The 21,423-nt window shown below is 44.1% G+C and overlaps 1 protein-coding gene across 1 annotated transcript in view; it reads right to left on the bottom strand.

The window, feature by feature from the left end:
* The window catches only part of EGLN1 (egl-9 family hypoxia inducible factor 1), a 56,964-nt gene extending 36,427 nt beyond the window's left edge, over positions 1 to 20,537 (bottom strand). Inside the window, exon 1 of the mRNA XM_030839555.3 lies at positions 19,345 to 20,537. Within this exon, the coding sequence (XP_030695415.1) occupies positions 19,345 to 20,280 (936 nt within the window). The 5' untranslated portion in view covers positions 20,281 to 20,537. The remainder of the gene's footprint in view (positions 1 to 19,344) is intronic.
* Positions 20,538 to 21,423: the final 886 nt, after the last annotated feature.

The raw sequence follows: 21,423 nt of genomic DNA, 5'->3' as shown, positions 1-21,423 counted from the left end.
AATAAAGCTAACTCGAGGCAGACCTCAAATACTATGCTAAGGAATTCAGACTCATTTTTCAAGCTACAGAATGCCTGAAGTCATATAAGCAAGCATTGACAATAATCTGAGCTGCCATTTAGGACAGCAGTCAGCAAACCCTGACCTGTGGGCCAAAGCTAGCTCACCTCCTGTTTTTGTAAATAAAGTTTTATTGGAACACAGCCATGCTCATTCATTTACACATTGCTATGGCTGCTTTCCCGTTACAACAGCAGAGTTCAGTAACTACAACAAAGAATGTTGGACCTCCAAAGCCTAAAACACTTAGCCCTTTGGGAAAAATCTACTAACCCCCCCCCCGACTTTAGGAAGATGAATGTAAAGTTGAATGTAAAGGATAGACTAGGGAGAACAAGGAATACTGAAAGCAGGGAGATGACATTCATGGCTATCAGGAGAAAGCACACAAAAAAAAGATAGTGGGAACTGAAAGCCAAAGATGGGTGTTTGAGCCTCAGTGTTGGTGAGAATGGAACCCTTGCTGAGAGAGGAAGCAGAGACAGACTGAAAGACAGCATGAATCAACCCAATGCTAAGGTACCATGTCTGGGAGGATGTCAAGAGCAAGGATTAAAAAATGGAACACACAGTAAAGAGCAAGTTTCAGAGGGAAGATGATAGAGGATTAATTTGATATCAGATATGAAAACTCTAAAATACCAGTAAGAAATAGAGAAAGCGCACCTTAACAGGGAGAGAAGAAAATGCAACTTGGGAAACAGAACTAAGAATCAACAGTTCGGGACTTCCCCGGTGGCCCAGTGGATAAGAATCCACCTGCTGATGCAGGGGAAACAGGTTCAATCCCTGGTCCGGGAAGATCCCACATGCCGCGGTGCAACTAAGCCCGTGCGCCACAACTACTGAGCCTGCGCGCTAGAGCCCGCAAGCCACAACTACTGAGCTCGCGTGCCACAATTACTGAAGCCCGCGTGCCTAGAGCCCATGCTCCGCAACAAGAGAAGCCACTGCAATGAGAAGCTTGTGCACCGCAACGAAGAGTAGCCCTTGCTCGCCGCAACTAAAGAAAGCGCGCGTGCAGCAACGAAGACCCAACGCAGCCTAAAATAAATACATAAATAAATAAAATACACATTAAAAAAAAAGAATCAACAGTTCAGTGATGTATCTGAAGATACAGAACTGGATGAGATCAAGTGGATGACACAAGCTAGAAATGACAGCAGGAGCAGAGGATCCCATTCACTCAGCAACTAGTGTGCCAGACCCTATACTGGGTCTCTAACCCTCCCAACAATCCGGAAGAAAGGAACTGCCTCTACTTTACAGATCAGACACCTGAGCTTGGAAAGGATTCAGGTTAAAATCTGAGGTCATTCAGCTAACATGCAGCAGGGCTAGAACTGAAACCAGGTCTGCTTGATCTCAAAGCCAGTGGCCCATCTCCATATTACGGGTAAAGAGAAGAATGCTGATGCCAAAGGGAGGGAAATACCTACACTTAGAAGAGAGGAAGCCAACAGAGAAGGAACGGTTTGAGAGATTACAGAAAGCCAGGGCAGTGCAGTATCATGTTAGCTGAGGAAGGAGAAAGGAAAAGGGAGGGGTGAATAACAACAAGTGGGAATTCTGCTAGCTTACTACATGCCAGCTACAATGCTTGTCATACATTAGCCAATTTAGTCCTCTCCACAATCATGACATAAGTACTCTTTTTATCCCGTGAAACAAATGTGAACACAAGGCAGGTAACTTGCTAGCATCACACAACTAGCCAATGGCACAGCCAGGCTTAGGATCCAGGCATTCTGACTCTGAATCCTACACTCTTCACCAATACAACATACTACCTCCAATCAAGTGCTACAGAGTGACAGGAGAAAAAAGGCAGCAGAAAGAAAAGGACAGGTCCTCTTATAACAGGGGAATAATACCTTTCAAAAGATTAGCTTCAAAACAGCACTTGAACGCACACATCATGTTGTAAGTAGGTTAAGGAATAAATAAGTGATGACCAAGTGAAGGCAGATGGTATCGCCTACTTGTATAGAAGCCTTGGGGAAGAAAGATGAGAGAGCATTAATTTATGGGATTCATATAATCAAGAAAATGTAACCAGCTGTTTTCATTAATAAAAGATTTCTTCCTTGCCAACTTATTGGTTGTTAAGAGGTATTTAGAATAGTTAATAAATGTCCTTTGGATATCTGAGATATCAGATGTCACATTTTTTATATCCCTATCGATTAAGAATACACCTTATACCAGTTTTCTCAGACCCAAATATGAACTAGGATCTCTATTAAGTTTTAAGAAGTTGTCTGGCCTTCTCCTGGGATTCAAAATCTGATTCAGAAGATCTACAGTGGGCCCCTGACATTAACGTGATTCTAATGCAAAGCTTACACACTTAAAGGAACTACAACACGCTGTGCATATACAGCCTATTTGAAAATCGCTACAGGTTAATATGAACTTTACTACTTGACCAATACCTTTTATGATCTATGTGAAAAAACGAACCTGTTCAAAGAATTGTACACTATATTTGTATACTATCAAAAGACTGTTCTGTTAAGTGAACAGTTTGTATTTTTCGAGTATGACTTTGTCTATGTTGACATTAAACAACATTCCAATAGTGCATTTCTGAAATTATTTCAGTAAGAGAAAGACTCTCTTGATAAATATTTGGCTTATCCCCAATGTTTTAAAATTAAGAAATTTCTATAATGCATTGAACAAGATCAAGTAGGAAACATAAAAGTAAATAAACTCCCCTAAAACATGCATAAATAGAAACATACTTCACATGTCCTACCTAGGAGGTCAAGCTCTGGAGTCAGCCTATCCTGGTTTGTGCCCCGGCTCCGTAAGTCCCTAATTGTGTGATCTGGAACAAGTTTTTTTAAAACAAATCTGTGCCTCAGTTTCCTCAACTGTAAAATGAGGAAGATAATAGTATCAACCCCTCATATGGTTGTTGTGAGAACTAAACAAGATAATCTGGGTAGAAGGAGTATTTATAATAGTGGTTGGTACATAATAAGCATTGAGTAAATGTTAGCAATATAAGTATATAAAATTCTTCAATCCAGCAATTCTACTTCAAGAAATTTTTCTCATAAAAACCTTACTAAAACGCACAAGATTCACCTTCAAGAATATCCGATGCAGAATTATTTGTCAGAGCAAAAAATTAGAAATAACCCAAACTTCCAACACAAGGAGCTGAATAATTTATGGTACACTCTTTCACTGAGCACAACGCTTCTGAGATTCATTCATATTGTTGAATAAAAGAGTAGTTCACTTTATTGCTGAAGAGTATCCCACTGTATGATGTACCATATTTTATTTATCTAGTCACCGGATGATGGACATTTGGGTTGTTTCCTATTTTTGAGGAAATGAGTAATACTCAAGTCTTTATCTGGACAGGTTTTTATTTCTCTTAGTAGATACTTAGGAGTAGAATACTTAAGATACTTAGGGGCATATGATGAGTCTATATGTATTTAACTTTCTGGGCAGTGGCTGACCTGTTTCCCAAAGTAACCGTACGACTCTGCATCCCCACAAGTGATGAAGGAATGTATCAGCGTGTAAGGATTCCAGTTGTTCCACATCCTTGCCCAAAAGGTGGTATTGTCAGTATGCTAAATTTTAGCCATTTTAGCATATATACGGTGGTTTTTCATTGTGCTTTTAATTTTCATTTCCCTAATAACCAATGATGTTGAGAATCTTTTCACGTACATGGTCATTCACATATCTTCTTTTGTGAAATATCTGTTCAAATCTTTTGCCCTTTTTTCTGTTGGGTTGTTTCCCTTCTTATTATTGAGTTATAAGAAAGCTTTCTATATTCCAGATAAAAGTCTTTTGTCAGATATGTTTTGCAAATATTTTCTCCTAAAAGGGTCTTTTTTTTTAATGGTGTTTTTCAGTAAGCAAAATGTTTTAATGTTTAAAGTCCAATTTGTCTTTTTTTTTTTTTTTCCTTCATCGTTCATCCTTTTCTTTTTTGGTCCTAAGAAATCTTTGCCTATCTTAAGATCATAAAAATTTTCTCTTCTTTTTTTTTTAAAATGTTTATGGTTTTAGGTCTTATATTTAGGTCAGTGATCCACTCTGAATTAATTTCTTCTGTATGAAGTGAGGTAAGGGTCATGTTTACTTTTTCCATATAAATATCCACCTATTCCAAAACCATTTATTTAAAAATAAAATAAAAAACTATCCTGCAATGAATTAGCTTAGTCTTTGTAAACAAACAAAAATAAAAACTCAATTGATGTTTTGAACGTGGGTCTATTTCTGGATTCTTATTCCTGCCCATTGACCTCTACGTCTATATCTATTACTTCTTTTTTTTTTTTTTTTGCAGTACACGGGCCTCGCACTGTTGCGGCCTCTCCCGTTGCGGGGCACAGGCTCCGGATGCGCAGGCTCAGCGGCCGTGGCTCACGGGCCCAGCCGCTCCGCGGCATGTGGGATCCTCCCGGACTGGGGCACGAACCCGTGTCCCCTGCATCAGCAGGCGGACTCTTCAACCACTGCGCCACCAGGAAAGCCCTCTATTACTTCCTTGACATTATTTAGGAATGTGTTTTTCAATTTCTGCATATATGGGATTTGCAAGATTTCTTCCTATTATTTACTTCTAACTTAATTCCACTGTGGTCTGAGAACGGCCTCTAAATGATTTCAGTCCTTTAAGTCCATTGAGACCTGTTTTATGGCTCAGCATAGGGTCTATTCCCCATGTGTGCTTCCAAAAAGTGTATTTTATTCTGTTATTTCGAGGAGCGTTCAACAGATGTCAATTAGGTCAAGTTGGTTGACAGTGTTCAAATCTTTCATACACCCTTGTTGATTTTCTGCCTGCTTCGTTCTAACAATTACTGGAACGAAGTACTGAAATCTCTACCTGTAATTTTTAATTTGTCTATTGCCCCTTCCTATTCTGTCAGTTTTGGCTTCATGGATTTTGAAGCATTGGATTATTTTTATTATCAGAAAACATATAAAGTCACAAACAAAGGAGCAATCTCTCTTCCCATATGTAAGATCTTTACAGTTAACATATACATGCAGTTCCCAAGCTGAAAAGATAGCAAGCACGAAAATTACCACATATATAATCTATATTATTAAAAGTATTGTATAATTCAAAGAAATTACTCTTCCATATCTCGATAGCATATATTTCTGTAAGAAAAATACAGATATGGATACATGTAGTTTAACTTTGCTTTCCTCTCAATTCTTTATTTTCAAATAAGCTTTATTTTCTAATAAGCTTTATTTTCTTTGTAAACAACTAAACTAATTTTGTCCAGTGTCAACATAAAAAAGCTACTTCCTATAATATATAAGTAGAGTAGTTCACATCTTACTGGTTTCAATTGTTAAAAATGACCAATTTTAGGAAAAATGTGGAAGCTACAAGCAATTTCTTATATCAAGGACAACGTGAGCTTCTTAAAATGCATTTTTCACTAGAATCACAACTATTATTATTATGAATTGAATTCAACAGTGCAGGCACCAAAGGAATGCTATGAAATGGTAACAGCCACAAGACGATACTACTAAGAGTAAAAAAGACATAAAGCATGACTGAACAGTAGCTAACCCCAAACACCCCCCCATTATTTTAGGGAAGGAAGAATTAACCTCTCAGATTTTGTTTTAAAAGCCTATTAACTTATAGCCTACATGGCAAATAAGGTAAATACTAATATCAACAAATCACCAAACAATCTAATCTATGTTTATATCAATAAAAACTATAAAATAAGTATAAACTCATTTGTGTGAGATTTGATCTGATCATTTTATAGGTACTAGCTCATCTGTACACACAACTAGCTCTTAAAAGTAATTAACGTCCAAAGGTTTCAATTTTTTAAATGCACCTTAAATAATTCAATTCATGATTATAAATAAAATATTTATTGCCATTTGACTTGATTCCGCTAAAGGGGAGAACATGGAGGGAGAAAGAGCCTTTGATCAGGGTGTCCCTCGGACTGAGTTATTTCACTACCCATGATGTAACACAACTTCTGAAATTCAGTTCAAGGTGCCCTTATCAACTGACCAGTTTCTTTTTTCACAGTGCCAAGGCTATGTACCAACCGCCTAAGCAACAACAGATTCCTCTTAATTAAAAATAAGGTTCTGGTATTGCGTTAAAAGCAAGTTAAGAATTCTTCATCTAAAACTGAACTTAACCAACACAACAAACGGGGGCAAAGGTGGAGAGTTAAGGACTGCCAGGGCCGAGGCCTAGTGATTTGAAAGGGCACTGATGAGAGCCAGAATCACCTTTTTGAAAAGCTTCTTACAATAATCAATTATTCAACATATCTTCTGTTAACCAGGTCAACGTCACCCCCATTTCAGAGCCGAGGAGAGTGGGAGGAGCGCTGAGCGTTGTGCTCAGAGCTCCGAGAGGCCGACCGCATGCATCCGAAGTACTGCCAGCGGGTCCTACTCCCACCCCTGGCTTCTGTCAACAATGGCCCCTGACTCCAGACACTCCTGAGATAAAGAAACACCTGCAAGAATCTTTACATCAAAGAACAACCTCACAGTTATTATGCGACACCAAAGCACAGATCCTGAGATGCGCAAGATGGACAAATTATTCTTACACGTATTAAAAATGTTTTCTACCAAAACTACCAAGAGATCCTTCATGTCTAACAGTTACAGCAACTATTTTTAATAAAAACAAAACCAACCAATATGAATTCTAGTTTCATTTTTGTTTTAAAGGCACTCCCCCCGCTCCCCCCCAGCCCTGATGCTCTCTTATTACCAAGGTTTTCATTTTTAAAAAACTTCAGAAGAATCTTACTGAAATGTCAGTTACAAGTTAAAAACAAAAAGCAAAATACACACGCACGCATGAGCGTGTACAGCGGGAGCAGGAAACAAGACGGTGCAACGGAAAAGGGGAGAAGAGAAAGAATCAGCGTCCAGCGTTATCTATTGGTGATAAAGGATCTCCGTCTTTTATGGCAAAACTGCACATCTAGAATTCTAAAGCAAGGATAACCTAGCAGACGTACTTGCAGAGGTGTGCCCTCTGGGAAGGCATTCTCCCTAAGGTCATGGTTTCCATCCTGGTACACAAGTTAACTTTGTTTTGTTACATAGCCAGCTTGTACAAGGCAGACATCTTTCAGAAATCTGCACACCTACACCACTAGATTTAAGTTATAATATATATCCTTTATCTGGGTCTCCATAACTTAAATTGACTACTATCATGGGGGGAAAAAATTCAAAGCAGAGTTCTGTGGACATGAGGCAAGAACAGCAACTGAATAAATGTAGAAACCTCACTCAACCATAACCAGACACGAAAAGGAAAGGGGGAGACACGAAAAGCTTAAAATGTTTTTAGTTTTGTTCTGTTCCTTAGAACTCTTCTCATAACAGGGGTTCTTACTGTACGGTCTATGGATGGGCTTTAGTATAAGCAAAACATGCATGTATGTTCATTTTTAGGGCGAGAAGGTGCATGGCTACAATTAGATTCCTAAAGGGGTCCAGATGCAAAACAAAGTTATGAACCACAAGTGTATATAATTACCTTGAAACAAAAAGTGTAAGCTATGGGAGAGGGGTGCTATTTTATTATCATATGTGATTTTTAGCCAAAATTTTCTTCATTGAAGAAATTTGATTCCAAATACTCTGGACTGTAACGACCCAAAACTGCACCCATTCTTTGCACATAAATTATCTGTGGTAAATATTAAACCTCAAGCTACTTTCCTCCAACTAAAAAACTGTTCTCAGAGAACGAAAACACATTTTAAATACCAAAAGCAAGCGAAGTTGGAAAGTGAAATTCTTTTTAAACATAAAAATGTAAATACAACTCCTTCAATGTGATCTAAAATTTTGACTAGATTACCAAATACTAAAACCAAATCAAAACTATGATAATTTTGCTCTTGAAAAATTTTAACTTTGCACGTCAATCCCATGGTATAGAAAACGCTGAGCTTTGTGTCAGCTTGCTAGGCACAAGCTTCTCTCCTGGGTCACAGAGAAGAGTATGTAAGAGGTCACTTTCAACATCGTGTCTATTATGCACCTTTGTTTTGAAGTGACACATGTTCCCTGGGGATTCTCACTGGTGGGGATGAGGGAGGTAAGACATACATGCACTCTGCCCTCGAGATTCATGGATGTGCAGGCTTCTACCACAATGCGTAACCTACCAACCGACCGTGGGCCAAGGCAATGGCTAAAACTTCATTTCACTTTCAGACCTTTCTCCCAGTACTTGGAGTTAAAAATAGTTTAGGCCATCTTGGCCTGGGTTATTTTTATCTGGAAAATAGGGACTGGAAATAGCATAGTAAGCATAGAAAGGAGAGTTGACCACAATAGGATGAAAATGCTCACAGACTTTCAAAAGGTCTTACTGTAGTTTTAGAAAATGGATAGAAAGAGGGGAAGCAGAGGTGGTACACGGCAGGTTGGTTGAGGGCAATTCACTAAGTGTTAGCATATGAATAATAAATAACCAGAACAACAAAAAGTGCTTTGTGTAAGACCAAAGAGTATATAATACAGCTCCCCTGCTCTTACAACTTTCTGGAGAAGATACTTCAGGAATAAAAGATATACAAAATTTTTGAGAAAAGAGAGATCAATGGAGGTTCAGAGTTCAGTGAGATACGGGGGATGGGACTTAAAAGCTAGATGCTAAGGGACGCACAAGGGATGCATAACATCTGAATCCTGGGAGCATAAACCAGTCAAAGAACTCACAGACGTGTTGGGAGGAGTGAGATGCGAAGCAAAAAGGCAGAAAATAGTCTGGCTGAAATAGTGGCTGTATTTCAAAGAGGGGTAGCAAATAAGGGTGGATAGGTGGGGTGGGCCTAAGTAGCTGGGGAGCATTAAGTGCCTAGGAATCAAATTGTATCCTTTAAATAAACCTCAGAAGACTTTTGAGTAAGGTTTTTATAAGTGTTAGTAAACTTATATTAGATAGATGTAGGTGGTACATGGAGAATGAATTAAATAATAATATTGTATAACAGTCCAGGTATAAAGTGATTAAAAATCTCAATTAGGGGGCTTCCCTGGTGGTGCAGTGGTTGAGAGTCCGCCTGCCGATGCAGGGGACGCAGGTTCGTGCCCCGGTCCGGGAAGATCCCACATGCCGCGGAGCGGCTGGGCCCGTGAGCCATGGCCACTGAGCCTGCGCGTCCGGAGCCTGTGCTCCGCAACGGGAGAGGCCACAACAGTGACAGGCCCGTGTACCGCAAAAAAAAAAAAAAAGGACACCTTTCCTGGCTTGCAGACCAACCTAGGTCTCCTCTAACATGCTCCCATGGCCTCCAGTACATCTCATGAACATCCATCACACATGGAACTGCAGGTTCAGTGTTATCTTCCCCTCAGACAATAAAACTTGGGAAGGGCAGAGAGAATTACCTTGACCTGGGCATCGTGGTACTCTCAGTGCCTAGCACTGATCCGGGCATATATTAGACACCACAAATAGTTGTTGAAAAAATAAATGGGTTTTGCAAACAGGTTCAGTTTTAAACCTGTTCTCCCATCAGAGAGCCCCACCAACCCTGATCCCCTCCAAGAGGAGACTTCAGTCTTAACCACGCTGGGTTTGCAGTACTTGTAGAACATCCAAGCGGAGCCGTCCATCAGTCCTTTCCAGATGCCGGGGTCAGAGACGGTCAAGGCGTCTTGAACAAAGCCCAACAGCTGAAGCCACGGCTGCTCCCCTTCTCCTCCTCCTGCTATTACAGTTACAGCTAAAATTAAATGAACACTGATAATCTGCTGGGCATTTCTCATGTATCTCACCTATCTCTGAACAAACCTTATTGAATTAGGTGCCATTATTAACTCCTAATATACTGATGAGAAAGCGATACTTTAATTGTTAGGAAATTTGCCTAAAATCAGAGAGCAATTAAGTAGCAAAACAAGAGCTTGAACACCGGCAAACTAGCTCAAGAATTTGTGCTTCCTCCAGCACATAAGATCACCCAGGGAGAAAAAGATATAGACCAGAGCAAAAGGAGAAAACAAACCACAGATCATTAAAACTATCACTTCAGGGCTTCCCTGGTGGCGCAGTGGTTGAGAATCCGCCTGCCAATGCAGGGCACACGGGTTCGAGCCCTGGTCCAGGAAGATCCCACATGCCGCGGAGCAACTAGAGCCCGCGAGCCACAGCTACCGAGCCCGCGCGCCACAACTCCTGAAGCCTCAGCGCCTAGAGCCCGTGCTCCGCAACAAGAGAAGCTGCTGCAACGAGAAGCCAGCACACCACAACGAAGAGCAGCTCCCGCTCGCCACAACTAGAGAAAGCTGGCGTGCAGCAACGAAGACACAACGCAGCCAAAAATAAATAAAATAAAAATAAATAAATTTAAAAAAAAACCAGTATCACTTCAGGGGCAAACACTATAAAGGAAGAAGCAATTTAAGAAATGGTATTCACACCCCTGTGTAATTACTTCCCCTTGAGTATGAAATGAACCTAGTGATTTTATCTAACCAAAAAAATACAGCACAGGTGATGGGATGTCACATCTGTGGTTAAGTTACAAAAGTCTGGGACTTCAGTCTCGACAGAGGATTCTTTACTGCCTTTCTGATTCGCATACTTGGATGAAGCAAGCTGCTGTGCTGGAGAGGCCCACGTGGCAAGGAACTGAGGTCCTCAGTCCAACAGCCCACGAGAAACTGAACGCTGCTGATAGCCACTGAGTGAGCCTAGAAGCAGATCCTTCCCCATTTGAGCCTCTGGAGGAGACCACCGCCCCTGGCTGACGCCTTGACTGCAGCCTTGTGAGAGGCAGCGAAGCAGAAGATGCCGCTAGGCTGTGTCCAGGTTCCCGATCTACAGAAACTGAAATAATAAATGGGTGTTATTTTAAGTCACTACGTTTTGGTACAACTTGTTACATTGCTACATAGCAACAGATAACTAATATAAGCTGAGAAGAAAAGTCTAGAAATATAGATGCTTCAAGTTCCCCCTACATGTGTCTTCTCACAGTGCTGAGCAGAAAGCTAAGAACTGAGCTTCAAGAAAAAACCACAGTTAGAAGCTGAGAAAATAAGGAAAATTCTGAAAAATATACTGAGAAAACAACACTTGAAAGGCTCAGATCCAGGCTAGTAAATGAGTGATCAAAGATTCTAGAGGTGGGGTGGTCAATAGTGCTACTGAAGCAGCACGAAGACCTGGCCTACGGGGGGAAATCACGCAATTTTCTAATTAAAAAGTAACTTTCAAGGCTGTATTTCAGAGAAGTAATGCTAACAGGAGTCAGTGGAAGACATAATAGAAGGTAAAAAATGCCTAGAGATAGAATAAAGGATAATTACTGACAAAACTATGGACTCAGAACCTCTAGTTACCATCTACAGATGAGAGTACCAATATTAATGAGAAAAAATTCAGATGCGGTCAATCTTTTCATACCCCAAACTCCTGATTAGACTCTTTCAATTAACTGGCCAGATCTGACATTTCCCATGTATACAAAAATCAGGCTGAAACTGATGTTGTTTGCATTAAGTTGAGATTATAAGGTTCCTCAATTCTATAGCTCAAGTTTGACCTTTCAGGTTTTAATTTTTTTTAATCATTTCATATAGAGTATTTTAATGTTTACCCATACTTCTGTGACCCTCCCTTACCCTAAAGTCAAAAGCAAGGTTTCCTATGCTTAAAAGTCCTGGGCACTATATTATAATTTTAACCCTATCACTTCCCATCTGATAGGTGGTACTTTTATTTCTAATTCCAGGGTCAGGCTCCGCATCAAGTGGATGAGAGCTGTATTTCTCTGCTATCTTTTCGGATCCCTAAAGTATCATACACTTCCCCCTTCTTTTCCTCAGCTATCACAGAGCCGTTTGCATCTATATGTCAGGAATTATTTTTGATATTTTATGGTCATTCTACCTCTTCTCAATTTTCTACAATAGCTTTAACTTCCAACAGCATATTTAAACAAAGATGTTCTATTTCTAATTTTATTTTGAAATTTAATCTAAATCTATGCTTGTCTCTCAGGTTGAACCATTCAATTTTCTCCAGTGTTTCCCTAAATTTCAGAATCTGTGTAATTCTTCTTACGTGGATTTGTATCTACAAGCCATCTTAAGTGAGCAGTTCATGTAAGAGAGCACAGACCTACTTGTTGACAGCACCAGAAGTTCAGCAAGATGTCCTGCAGTACTTCCCGCAGGCAGCCCCAGGGGCAGAGCTGATGAGAGTATACTGTGCAAAGAAGCCATAAAGCCTCTGGAGAAGAAAGGATGGCGCTGCGAGGTCAACAGCAGGAGCAGCAAACACGGCCAATTTGAAGGAATGTGGACAAGCAGAGCATGGAACTTTTCTCCTCTGGATTGAGCTGTGAAATAAGTGTCAACAATCTGCTCTAAATGGAAACTGAAAGAGCGGGGCCAGAGGAGAAAAGCAGGAGGGTTGGAGCAAGATGAAATAAGAATTATCTCCTTCCAGTTGCTCAAGCCAAAAACCAAGAGACATTCTCAACTCCTTCCTTTCTCACATTCCTCCGACCAATCCATCAGCAAATCTCACTGACTCTACTTTCAAAATATATCCAGAATCCAACTAGTTCTCCACAGGTCTGCAGCTACTGCTCTAATGTGAGCCACCACCTCCCAGGGCCAAGGCTGCTGGAAGAATTTCCTACCTGGTGCCCCTGCTTCCACCCTTGCTCCCGCACAGCAGCCACAGAGATCTCCTAGAACAAGCTCTCCAGGGGCCTCCTGTGTCACCTAGGATACAACCCAGGACTCCTGCCGCGGCTCACAGGCGAAATCCTACATGAACTGACCTCACATCCCCACCCCTGCTTTACTGACCCCATCGCCTACCACTCTCGCTCGGTCCCTCCCCTCTGCTCCGCTAGAGACGCAGTGGCCTCCTCCTTGCTGTGTTCTGAACACACCAAGCACATCCCACGTCAGGGCCGCTGTGTGTGCTATTTAATACCTCTACTTGGACTGTTCTTCCCCCACGTACCTCTATAACCCAGGCCCTCACTTCATTCAAGCCTCTACATGAATATCGTATTACTTTACCAAGCCTGTGTAAAAGAAAACCCCCTGGTCACTCTGTCCTTACCTTGTTTATTTTTTTGTCTTAATATTTACCACCTAATGTGTCATGCACTTACTCATACATCTCTTTATTAACTGTCTCTCCCCGCCCCTCACCTGCCTCAAGTGGAATTTAAGCTCCCTGAGAATGGGGGCATTTTTGTTCTCGTTGTTCAGGTATTCCTAGCTCCTAGGACAGTACCTGTGCATGCAAAGTACTCACTTCATGTCATTTGTTGAATCAACGAACGAATGAAAAGACTATCCAAACAAGACTCAGAGAACACGGTAAGGAGAAGCCAAGAGTGCATGCATTTTGCTTTGATGAAGAAACGGGGTTTGGGGCACTGAATGAAGAAAACGAGAAATCCAAACCCAAGAACACTTTCCGGTGATTTCAGCGAGCAAACAGACAGAGGGTACAGATACCATCCAAGCTCTTCAGAAATAAAACTGTGGCTTGGTTCTGGAAAAATGTGATAATGAAGCACAAAACATTCCAGTAAAGATGGCAGAACAATTCAGAGTCTGGGCTAAGAAATACAGGTGTGAAATAAACCATTTTAAGGGAAGACTTTGGTTAATCATCTATCAGTTTTTTTGGTTGTTTCTCTGTTTTGTTCTTTAGAATAGAAAGTTTTGAGCTGGAACAGAAACCGTCAAAGACAAGCCATGAATATGGTTCAGATAATCATGTGAATGCCATCCTGTGGCCACAAACGACGTTTCAGGTGCAGAAACAAACGCATAGTGGAAAAGGAGGTAGAATGCAAATGCAGCGCTGAAATGCATCTGTGAAACACTGACCAAGAATGTGTGCAAATGGAAGGGAGACTGAAACATCTGGTGTTGCTTTAAAAGCCTAAAGAGAAAAATTAAATAAAAACAACTAAGCTGATAACATCAATCCAAAAGCATAATGGGAAGGCACAGGCTTCAGAGAACATGCTAGAAGATGAACAAAGACAGACTTCATGCCCGATGGGGGAAAGGGGGGAAAGGAAAACAGAGAATAAACATTTCAATCAGAAACACAGAGCAGAAAGACAGTTCCAACTAAGGAAATAAGAGAGAGTGGGCCTGCTTCAGGGAAAATGGCTTCAACAACAGAGGAAAAAAGGAGGTAAATAAAGAACATCTAGGGAAATTAGGGAGGAATTCTTGAAAGGAGGAAAACTTAAACTAGAATGTCAGCTAAGCCAAACTGTAGAGTGACAGGAGTAAAAGGGAGAAGAAAAGGAAGTCATAAATGTTCAAGTGTAGCCTCAAAAATGGCATAAAAGACACCAAAATTAGTTAAGTGGGAACACGTGATTTTTACAGGCGCTGCAGCATTAAGGTGCAGATATAAGAATGAAGTAAATCACTAACCAGCTCTCTGACCTTGAACAAGGCACTTAACCTCTCTGGGACTTATTTCCTCTGTTAAAAAAAAAGTGTGTGTGTGTGTGTGTGTGTGTGTGTGTGTGTGTGTGTGTTCAAAAATGGGTGATCATTTTCCTCTGTTTAAAAAAAAAAAGTGTGTGTGTGTGTGTGTGTGTGTGTGTGTAGTCAAAAATGGGTGATCATTCTAAAGTCTTTTTTCCTCTAGCTTATTAAAGAGGAAAAGCACAGGACTCTTAAAGAAAGAAATCAGAAAAGCAGAAAATTTTCTAAATGAGAAGAGTAAGTTAAGGACACTTTTGCATAGTGCTTTACAATTTAAAAAGTGCCTTTACATGCAAGGTTATATACATTCGTCACAGCAAGCCTGAGAGACAGAAAAGGCAGGCATCATTTAACACCATTTTCCAAATGGAATAACTGAGGCTCAGAAAGCTTAAGCAACTGGCTCAAGGACACGGAAACAGTGGCAGATCCAGAATCCAAGCCAGGTTTCACAGAAGGACAAAGTCCACTATCCTTCTATGTTCAGATGCTCTCCTCCTGTGTGACTAAGGTTTTGCAGGAAATTTTTGTGGCTTATTAGGCGGTAGATAAGGGAAGAGCTATAAACATTTCTGAAAAACCAACAACCTGTTAATTTAAACTAAAATTCCTTTAGAATTAAAGAAGTTACCATATATGTAAACTACACGTACACTAATTCACCGTACAAAATGTTTTCCTACAAAGTTGAACTTGGTTGTCACAACCTATTAAGACTACTCTTCAGTCCACTTGCTTCTCTTTTAAAACAGTAAAGCGCTATACAAAACTGCTACTATGGAAGTTGTAATATTTTCAGCCTTTCTGAATACAGAATAATTGACTTTGATCTCGACTCTGACGTAGCTATTAAAACATTAAACAAGCTGCTTCAATTAGGACATCCTGGGAGCCAAGAGTATAGAGAAAGTGGCAGAAGTAGATTGAGAAGGCAGTTTCGTTTGGTTTTGTTTGTAACATCTAAGAGGACTGACACCACATCTCTATGGTAGTGATAATAAAGGATCAGGTCTTTCCTTATCCTACCCTTTGCTCTAAAAGCCATAATCAGCTAGAGCTGCCCAATTAACTGCGGGACTGGTGAAAAATCTCAGGAATAGAATCTGCTGCGTATTGGTCTTATTTTATCGCTCCTTCTCTTTATGTACATTTTAACTGAACAGAGTAAGTTTTAGACAAAATTCCAAAAACATGTATATGATTCTACTAGTTTTATTGTAACAGGCAAACGTTTTCCTTCAGAGTGGTTAAGAAACTCCAACTGAGGGCTTCCCTGGTGGCGCGGTGGTTAGGAATCAGCCTGCCAATGCAGGGGACACGCGTTTGAGCCCCGGTCCGGGAAGATCCCACATGCCAGAGCGACCGAGCCCGCGCGCCACAACTACTGAGCCTACGCTCTAGAGCCCGCGAGCCACAACTACTGAGCCCACGTGCCACAACTACTGAAGCCCGTGCGCCTAGAGCCTGTGCTCTGCAACAAGAGTAGCCCCCGCTCCCCCACATGCAGCAACGAAGAACCAACACAGCCAAAAATAAATAAATAAAACAAATAAATTTAAAAAAAAAGAAACTCCAACTGAACAGCTGCACATTTTCCCAGGATCTGCACTCCTCTGCATTCTTCTTCCTCTACCAAGTAAAGACACCTATGATTTCTTACAGCCCACACAAAGCTACTCCTCACAAATCAGCAGGCCGTGACTCCTTCCTCTTGGACATCACTGCAAGTCTTCTTGATGGAAGAAAGGGTGTGAGAAAGGATAAAGGATCAAAGGGCAGTTTAAGGGCAAAATGGGGGAAAATCCCAAAAAAGGACCAGAGAAAGTGGAAACTGGAGCTCAGTGGCCACGATCATGTTCCTGTTTTTTTCCTGTATTTCTTCATCTTTCCCTTGTAGTTCCTCTTTTAAAGTAGCTGGACAAACAGTGGCCAGATAAGCGTGCTGGCAGCAGAAATTTGGGAGAAATCCAAGAATATACTGAACGAGCCACAGCCAATTATAAATTATATGTCATCTGATTATCAGGCCCTGACATGCACAAAGACCAAACAGAACAGACAGTGTAAATGAAGAACATCAAATCTCGGTCTGAAAGCCTGAATTTAAGTCCTGGCACGCTGCAGGATTTCCAGCAAGCGACCTTTCCTGAGGCTCACTTTCCTCATCTGTAAACAGGGATAATACACCAACAACCTAAATATTTTACAGAGTTGCTGTGAAAATCTATGTGAGAAAAATACCACACATTTGAGGCAAGTACCTTTTAAAATCACTACAATGTCGTAAAGGATAATAAAACCCTCAACTGAAGACCCTCTCTGCCATCACATATAGTACCCATATTCTGCCTCTCTTAGGAGTATAAGCATGATCCAGGCAGATAAATTTAACTGGCTTTTCAGTCACTATCTGAAACAAACATTGTAATGAAAGAAGTTTCTACAGTCCAAAGATAAACTACAATTATTCACATACAAGGCTAATGCTCTCACTGTCAACAAAGTATGTATATCAAATCTTAGTCCCAGTAGTGTGCTAAGTAATCTACATCTTCTCACCTAATATCCTACCCATATCCAGTGTAGTAGAAAAAGCACAGGACTTGATGTCTGAATGACCCCAAGTTTGAATCTCAGCTAGGGTGTCGTAAGTGGCAGGCCTTAGCCAAGTCGGAGCTAAAATATCCTCAAATGTACAGTAAGAATAATGCTACCGATTTCACAGGATTAAAATTACTGTGACCATGTCTGTATTGAGTCTAACCTGGTGCCTAGCACACTGAGGTTGCTCAGTATATGGTGGCTGGTAATCTGACTGCCTTTCCATTCCCCCAAAGCAAGCATCTGTAGTTTCTTTTAGGAATGCTTAAACTACACAATCAAACAAGATTACCAAAACCTCTCTCAACCAAGAAGTACAATGAAAGGGATTCCCTAAAACCATTCACAGATCCTGAAATTGTGTCCCTAAAATTAACGTAAGCATAAGATCAAACTCTAAAGAGTTTAAAATCCATCCTTCCTTCACATGATCTGTGTAGTCAGGCGATCTAGAACCTCAACGGCCCTTCAACCACTGGCACTCCTGAGGAAAGAGGTGTCTATTCTCTAACAGCCTCCCCATTAGCAGGCCCTTTGGTAAGAGCCAGGCTGACTGCTGTCCCTTCCCTGAGAAGAGCAGTCAAAAACAGGAAGATAGGAGAGAAGAGGATTTAGCTTAACTTGGAAAGCTAAATTAACTAAGGAAAGCAGAGCAAGGAAGATTCAGGACATTATCTTCTTCACCTGAAGCTTGTGCCCCAACTGTATACATACTTCGGTCAGTCTTGTACAGTTACATTAATGTGCCTTCAAGCTTTTCCAAGCTTTCCTTCCTCTACGGTTTATGGCTATATTCAGATTTGATCTATAACAAATTTTAAAAATATATATGTATATAAATGAGAATTGCATTAAAGACCGAAGCTGGCGTTTAATCAGGCTCTTTTTTCCTTCCAGCTTAGTGTTAAGCAAGCGTTCACCTTTTTTTTTTTTTTGGCGACCATATGATATTAAGACACGCCTTCATCCAGCAACGAAGCAGCAATGCATAAATTAGACTTTACATTGTCTTTTCCCACCAAATTTTCCGTTTAGAACTTTCCTCATTGCGTACGCCTAGCCTTTTGGGCAGTCTGAGAGTCACACATAATGACTGTCAAAACAGATGGTCTGACACACACAAAAGAACTACTGGGAAGAATCAGTGTCTGTGTACAAACACCCACGTGTGATAATCTCCTCAACAATCTCCTCAAACTCACAAAATCAGACAGAGATTGATGATGGAGGAGGGTGGAGTAGGGTGGCCTGGAGTGGAGCTGGATACAAAGAAAAGATTAAGATCTGGGGAGTGAAATGGAAAAGAACCACAAGAGAGTACAGAGAAGGAGAGTCTATCATCTACCATACTGAGGAGGGAAGAGCGATCAGACCAGGTAGGAACGGAAGAATCTGTTGGGGAACGACTACAATAGTCAAGAGAAAACAAAGATTTCACCAAACCGAGACTTAAGAGTGAGCCAATTCCATGGGGTTTTTGTTTTCTTTCCAGGAAGCTACAAAACGGTTCTTTTTCAACAGCGGGATTATACTAACAAAAGCAAATAAAGGAAACCTATGCTAAAAATGTAACCTACCTACACTGAGCGGTCTGAAAACGGAAATACTTCTTCCCCCGTTTAGCAGTGGGTTTCAAAACAGCAGGGACAAGGGAGAGGGATGAGAGCTGTAAGAGGGGGAGGGGAACAGGCAGGCTCTTCCTGAACATAAGGAAAGGAGCCTTCGGCCTAAATGCTTATTTTACATGTACCTTTCTGTGGTCAGCTGGCAGGTTCCTCACTGAACACAACATTCGACTGTGGAAGTCGGAAGCTGATGAGAGGTTCAAAGCCCACGGGGAATTTAAGAGCCGCTGCAAACACAAGGCTGATGCAGAACCAGCACTTGCTTCGGGTAGCACTCTAATAATCCCCGTCGGGCGCCTAGAGCTCCAGCGAGGTTTGACCCGACTCACTGTGCAAGGGAAAAAAGAAAACTGCAAAGTTCAAGGAAGAGCCTAAGTTTAGCCAGAAGACCTTGCAATCAGACGCAGAAGTGTGTGAGCCGGCAGGAGGTGGATGCTATCCGTTTGCTCCACCGGGTGCTGCACAAGAAGGAAATCCCTTTTACACACAGACACCGCGTTCCCTCGCCCCGCGCCCACTCCCGGCACACACTTACTTTCGTCCGGCCATTGATCTTGTAGTTGCCCAGCTTCCCGTTACAGTGGCGGATCAGGTCGTCCATGCTGCTCATGAGCAGCCCGATGGTTTCGCAGCCGGGCTCCTTGCCCTCGATCCAGGTGATCTTATCGCCTCGGATGTCCTTGGACGAGTCGCTCTTCTGGCTGACCAGCTGCCCGTCCGTGAACTTGCCGGTGTCGTGCAGGGCGCGCACCTCGTCGCCGATCTGCTGCCCGGTCTCCTTGCCCAGGAAGTCGTCCACCACGCAGATGCCGTGCTTGTTCATGCAGGGCACGATGTACTCCAGCGCCAGCTTCAGCGCCGGCAGCGGCTTCGTCTGCCCGTTGGGCCGCAGGCCCCCGCCGTGGCTCAGCGCCTCGCCCGGCGCGCTGCTCGGCGGGTACAGGTTCGCCTTCTCCTGGTACAGCGACGAGCGGGCCAGCGGCTCCTCCTTCGCGGGCTCCGCCTCGGCGGCAGCCGCCGCCGCCGCCGCCGCCGAGCCCTGGCCGCCGGGCGCCGCGCGAGGCGGGGACGCGGCCACCACGGGGTCGGCCGCCGGCTTGGCCTTCGCCTTCGCCATCGCCGCGTCTCCGGCGGCCCGCGGGCCCGCGGCCTCGGCGACGGCGGCGGCGGCTCTGTCCCGGCGCGGCGCCGCCTTCCTGGCCTCCCTGGCCCCGGCCCCGGCGGCCCTGGGCGGCGGCGCGGGGCCGGGATGCTGGGGCTGGCCCGCTCCGGGGGCGAGGGCGCCCTCGCCGCCCTGGCACACGAGCTTGTGCTTCTTCCAGTCCTGGCGCTGGTGCTCCTTGCTGCAGTAGAAGGAGCTGCGGCAGCGGCTGCAGCGCAGCAGGTTCTCCATCTTCCCGCACAGCTCGCAGTACTGCCGGTCTCGCTCGCTCGGGCTCGGCCCGCCGGGCCCGCCGCTGTCATTCGCCATGGCGGCGGCGGCGGCGGCGGTGGCCGAGCAGGAGGGGTGGCGGCCGGACGGCCTCGCCTGGGGCCGGGGAGCTGGAGGAGCGGCAAGGGCCGTCACTGCGCCATGCACCCGCCGCCCCTCGCCTCGGGAGGCCAGCGCCCCGCGCCCTCGGCCGGGCCGCTTCCTCGTCCTCCGGTCCCGCCGCGCGGCGCCGGCCGCCGCCTCAACGCCTCATCGCCGCGGAGGGCTGAGGGAGCGCGGCCTGCGCGGCGGACGGCGACCTCCGCTCGGGCACACAGGCCCGGCGCGCGAGACCCGCCGCCTCGGCCGCCGCCGCCTCAGCGTCCCAGGCGGGCCGGCTCGGCCCGCGGAGCAGCGCAGGGCGTGCGGGCGCCACTCGCTCTGCGCGCTCTGCACGTACACCACGGCCCCGCGGCGACCCGGGCGGGCGGCGCGCGAGGGCGGGGGGCGGGGCAGGGCGAGGGGTGGGCCGAGGGGGGCGGTGGCCGCGCGCTCGCGCTCGGGCGCGGGCGGCGCCCGGGCCGCCTCCGCTCTCCCGCACTCGGCCGGCTGGGCCTCGGAGCCCGGTCTGGCGCCCTCGGCGCCCACGCCAAGTGCGTCCGGGGCGGGCCCGGGACGCTGCTGCGGCCCGCCCGGGGACGCCGAGGGGCAGGCCCGAGAGCGGCGGAAGGGAGGGGGCCGCGCCGTCGCCGCCGGGCCCGCGCCCCGGGCGGTACCGACACCTGCTGGGCAGAGCGCGGCCGCGAGGTCGCCGCGGAGCTGGGCGGCCTTAATATGGCTGCTGTTTGTGCGCAGCCGACTGGGTGTGTTCCAGGCGCGCTCCAGACTACGTTGCAAGGTGGCTGCTGCCACCGTCGTGTTGCATCGGAGGAAACGGAAATTCAGAGAAGTAAAGTAACTTGCCCAAGGTCACGCAGAACTGGGACGGAACCCAGAAACCAGACTCTAGGATTCCAAGGCTCCTTTTTCCATTACGCCAATTCAGCCTGTATTTCAGGAAGGCCCGAAATTGTTAAAAACAAAACTAAGTATTCCTGCGGTCAGTCCAAGCCCCTGTGCCCCGTTTGAGCCAAATTTAAAGGTACTGAAATTCGATGCATTTTTTTTTACCATTTTTAAATCCTGTGAAATCTTGCGGAGTTT

Source organism: Globicephala melas, chromosome 16, assembly GCF_963455315.2.
Source record: "Globicephala melas chromosome 16, mGloMel1.2, whole genome shotgun sequence".
NCBI classification, from domain to species: domain Eukaryota; kingdom Metazoa; phylum Chordata; class Mammalia; order Artiodactyla; family Delphinidae; genus Globicephala; species Globicephala melas.
This window is presented reverse-complemented; position numbering and strand designations above follow the sequence as displayed.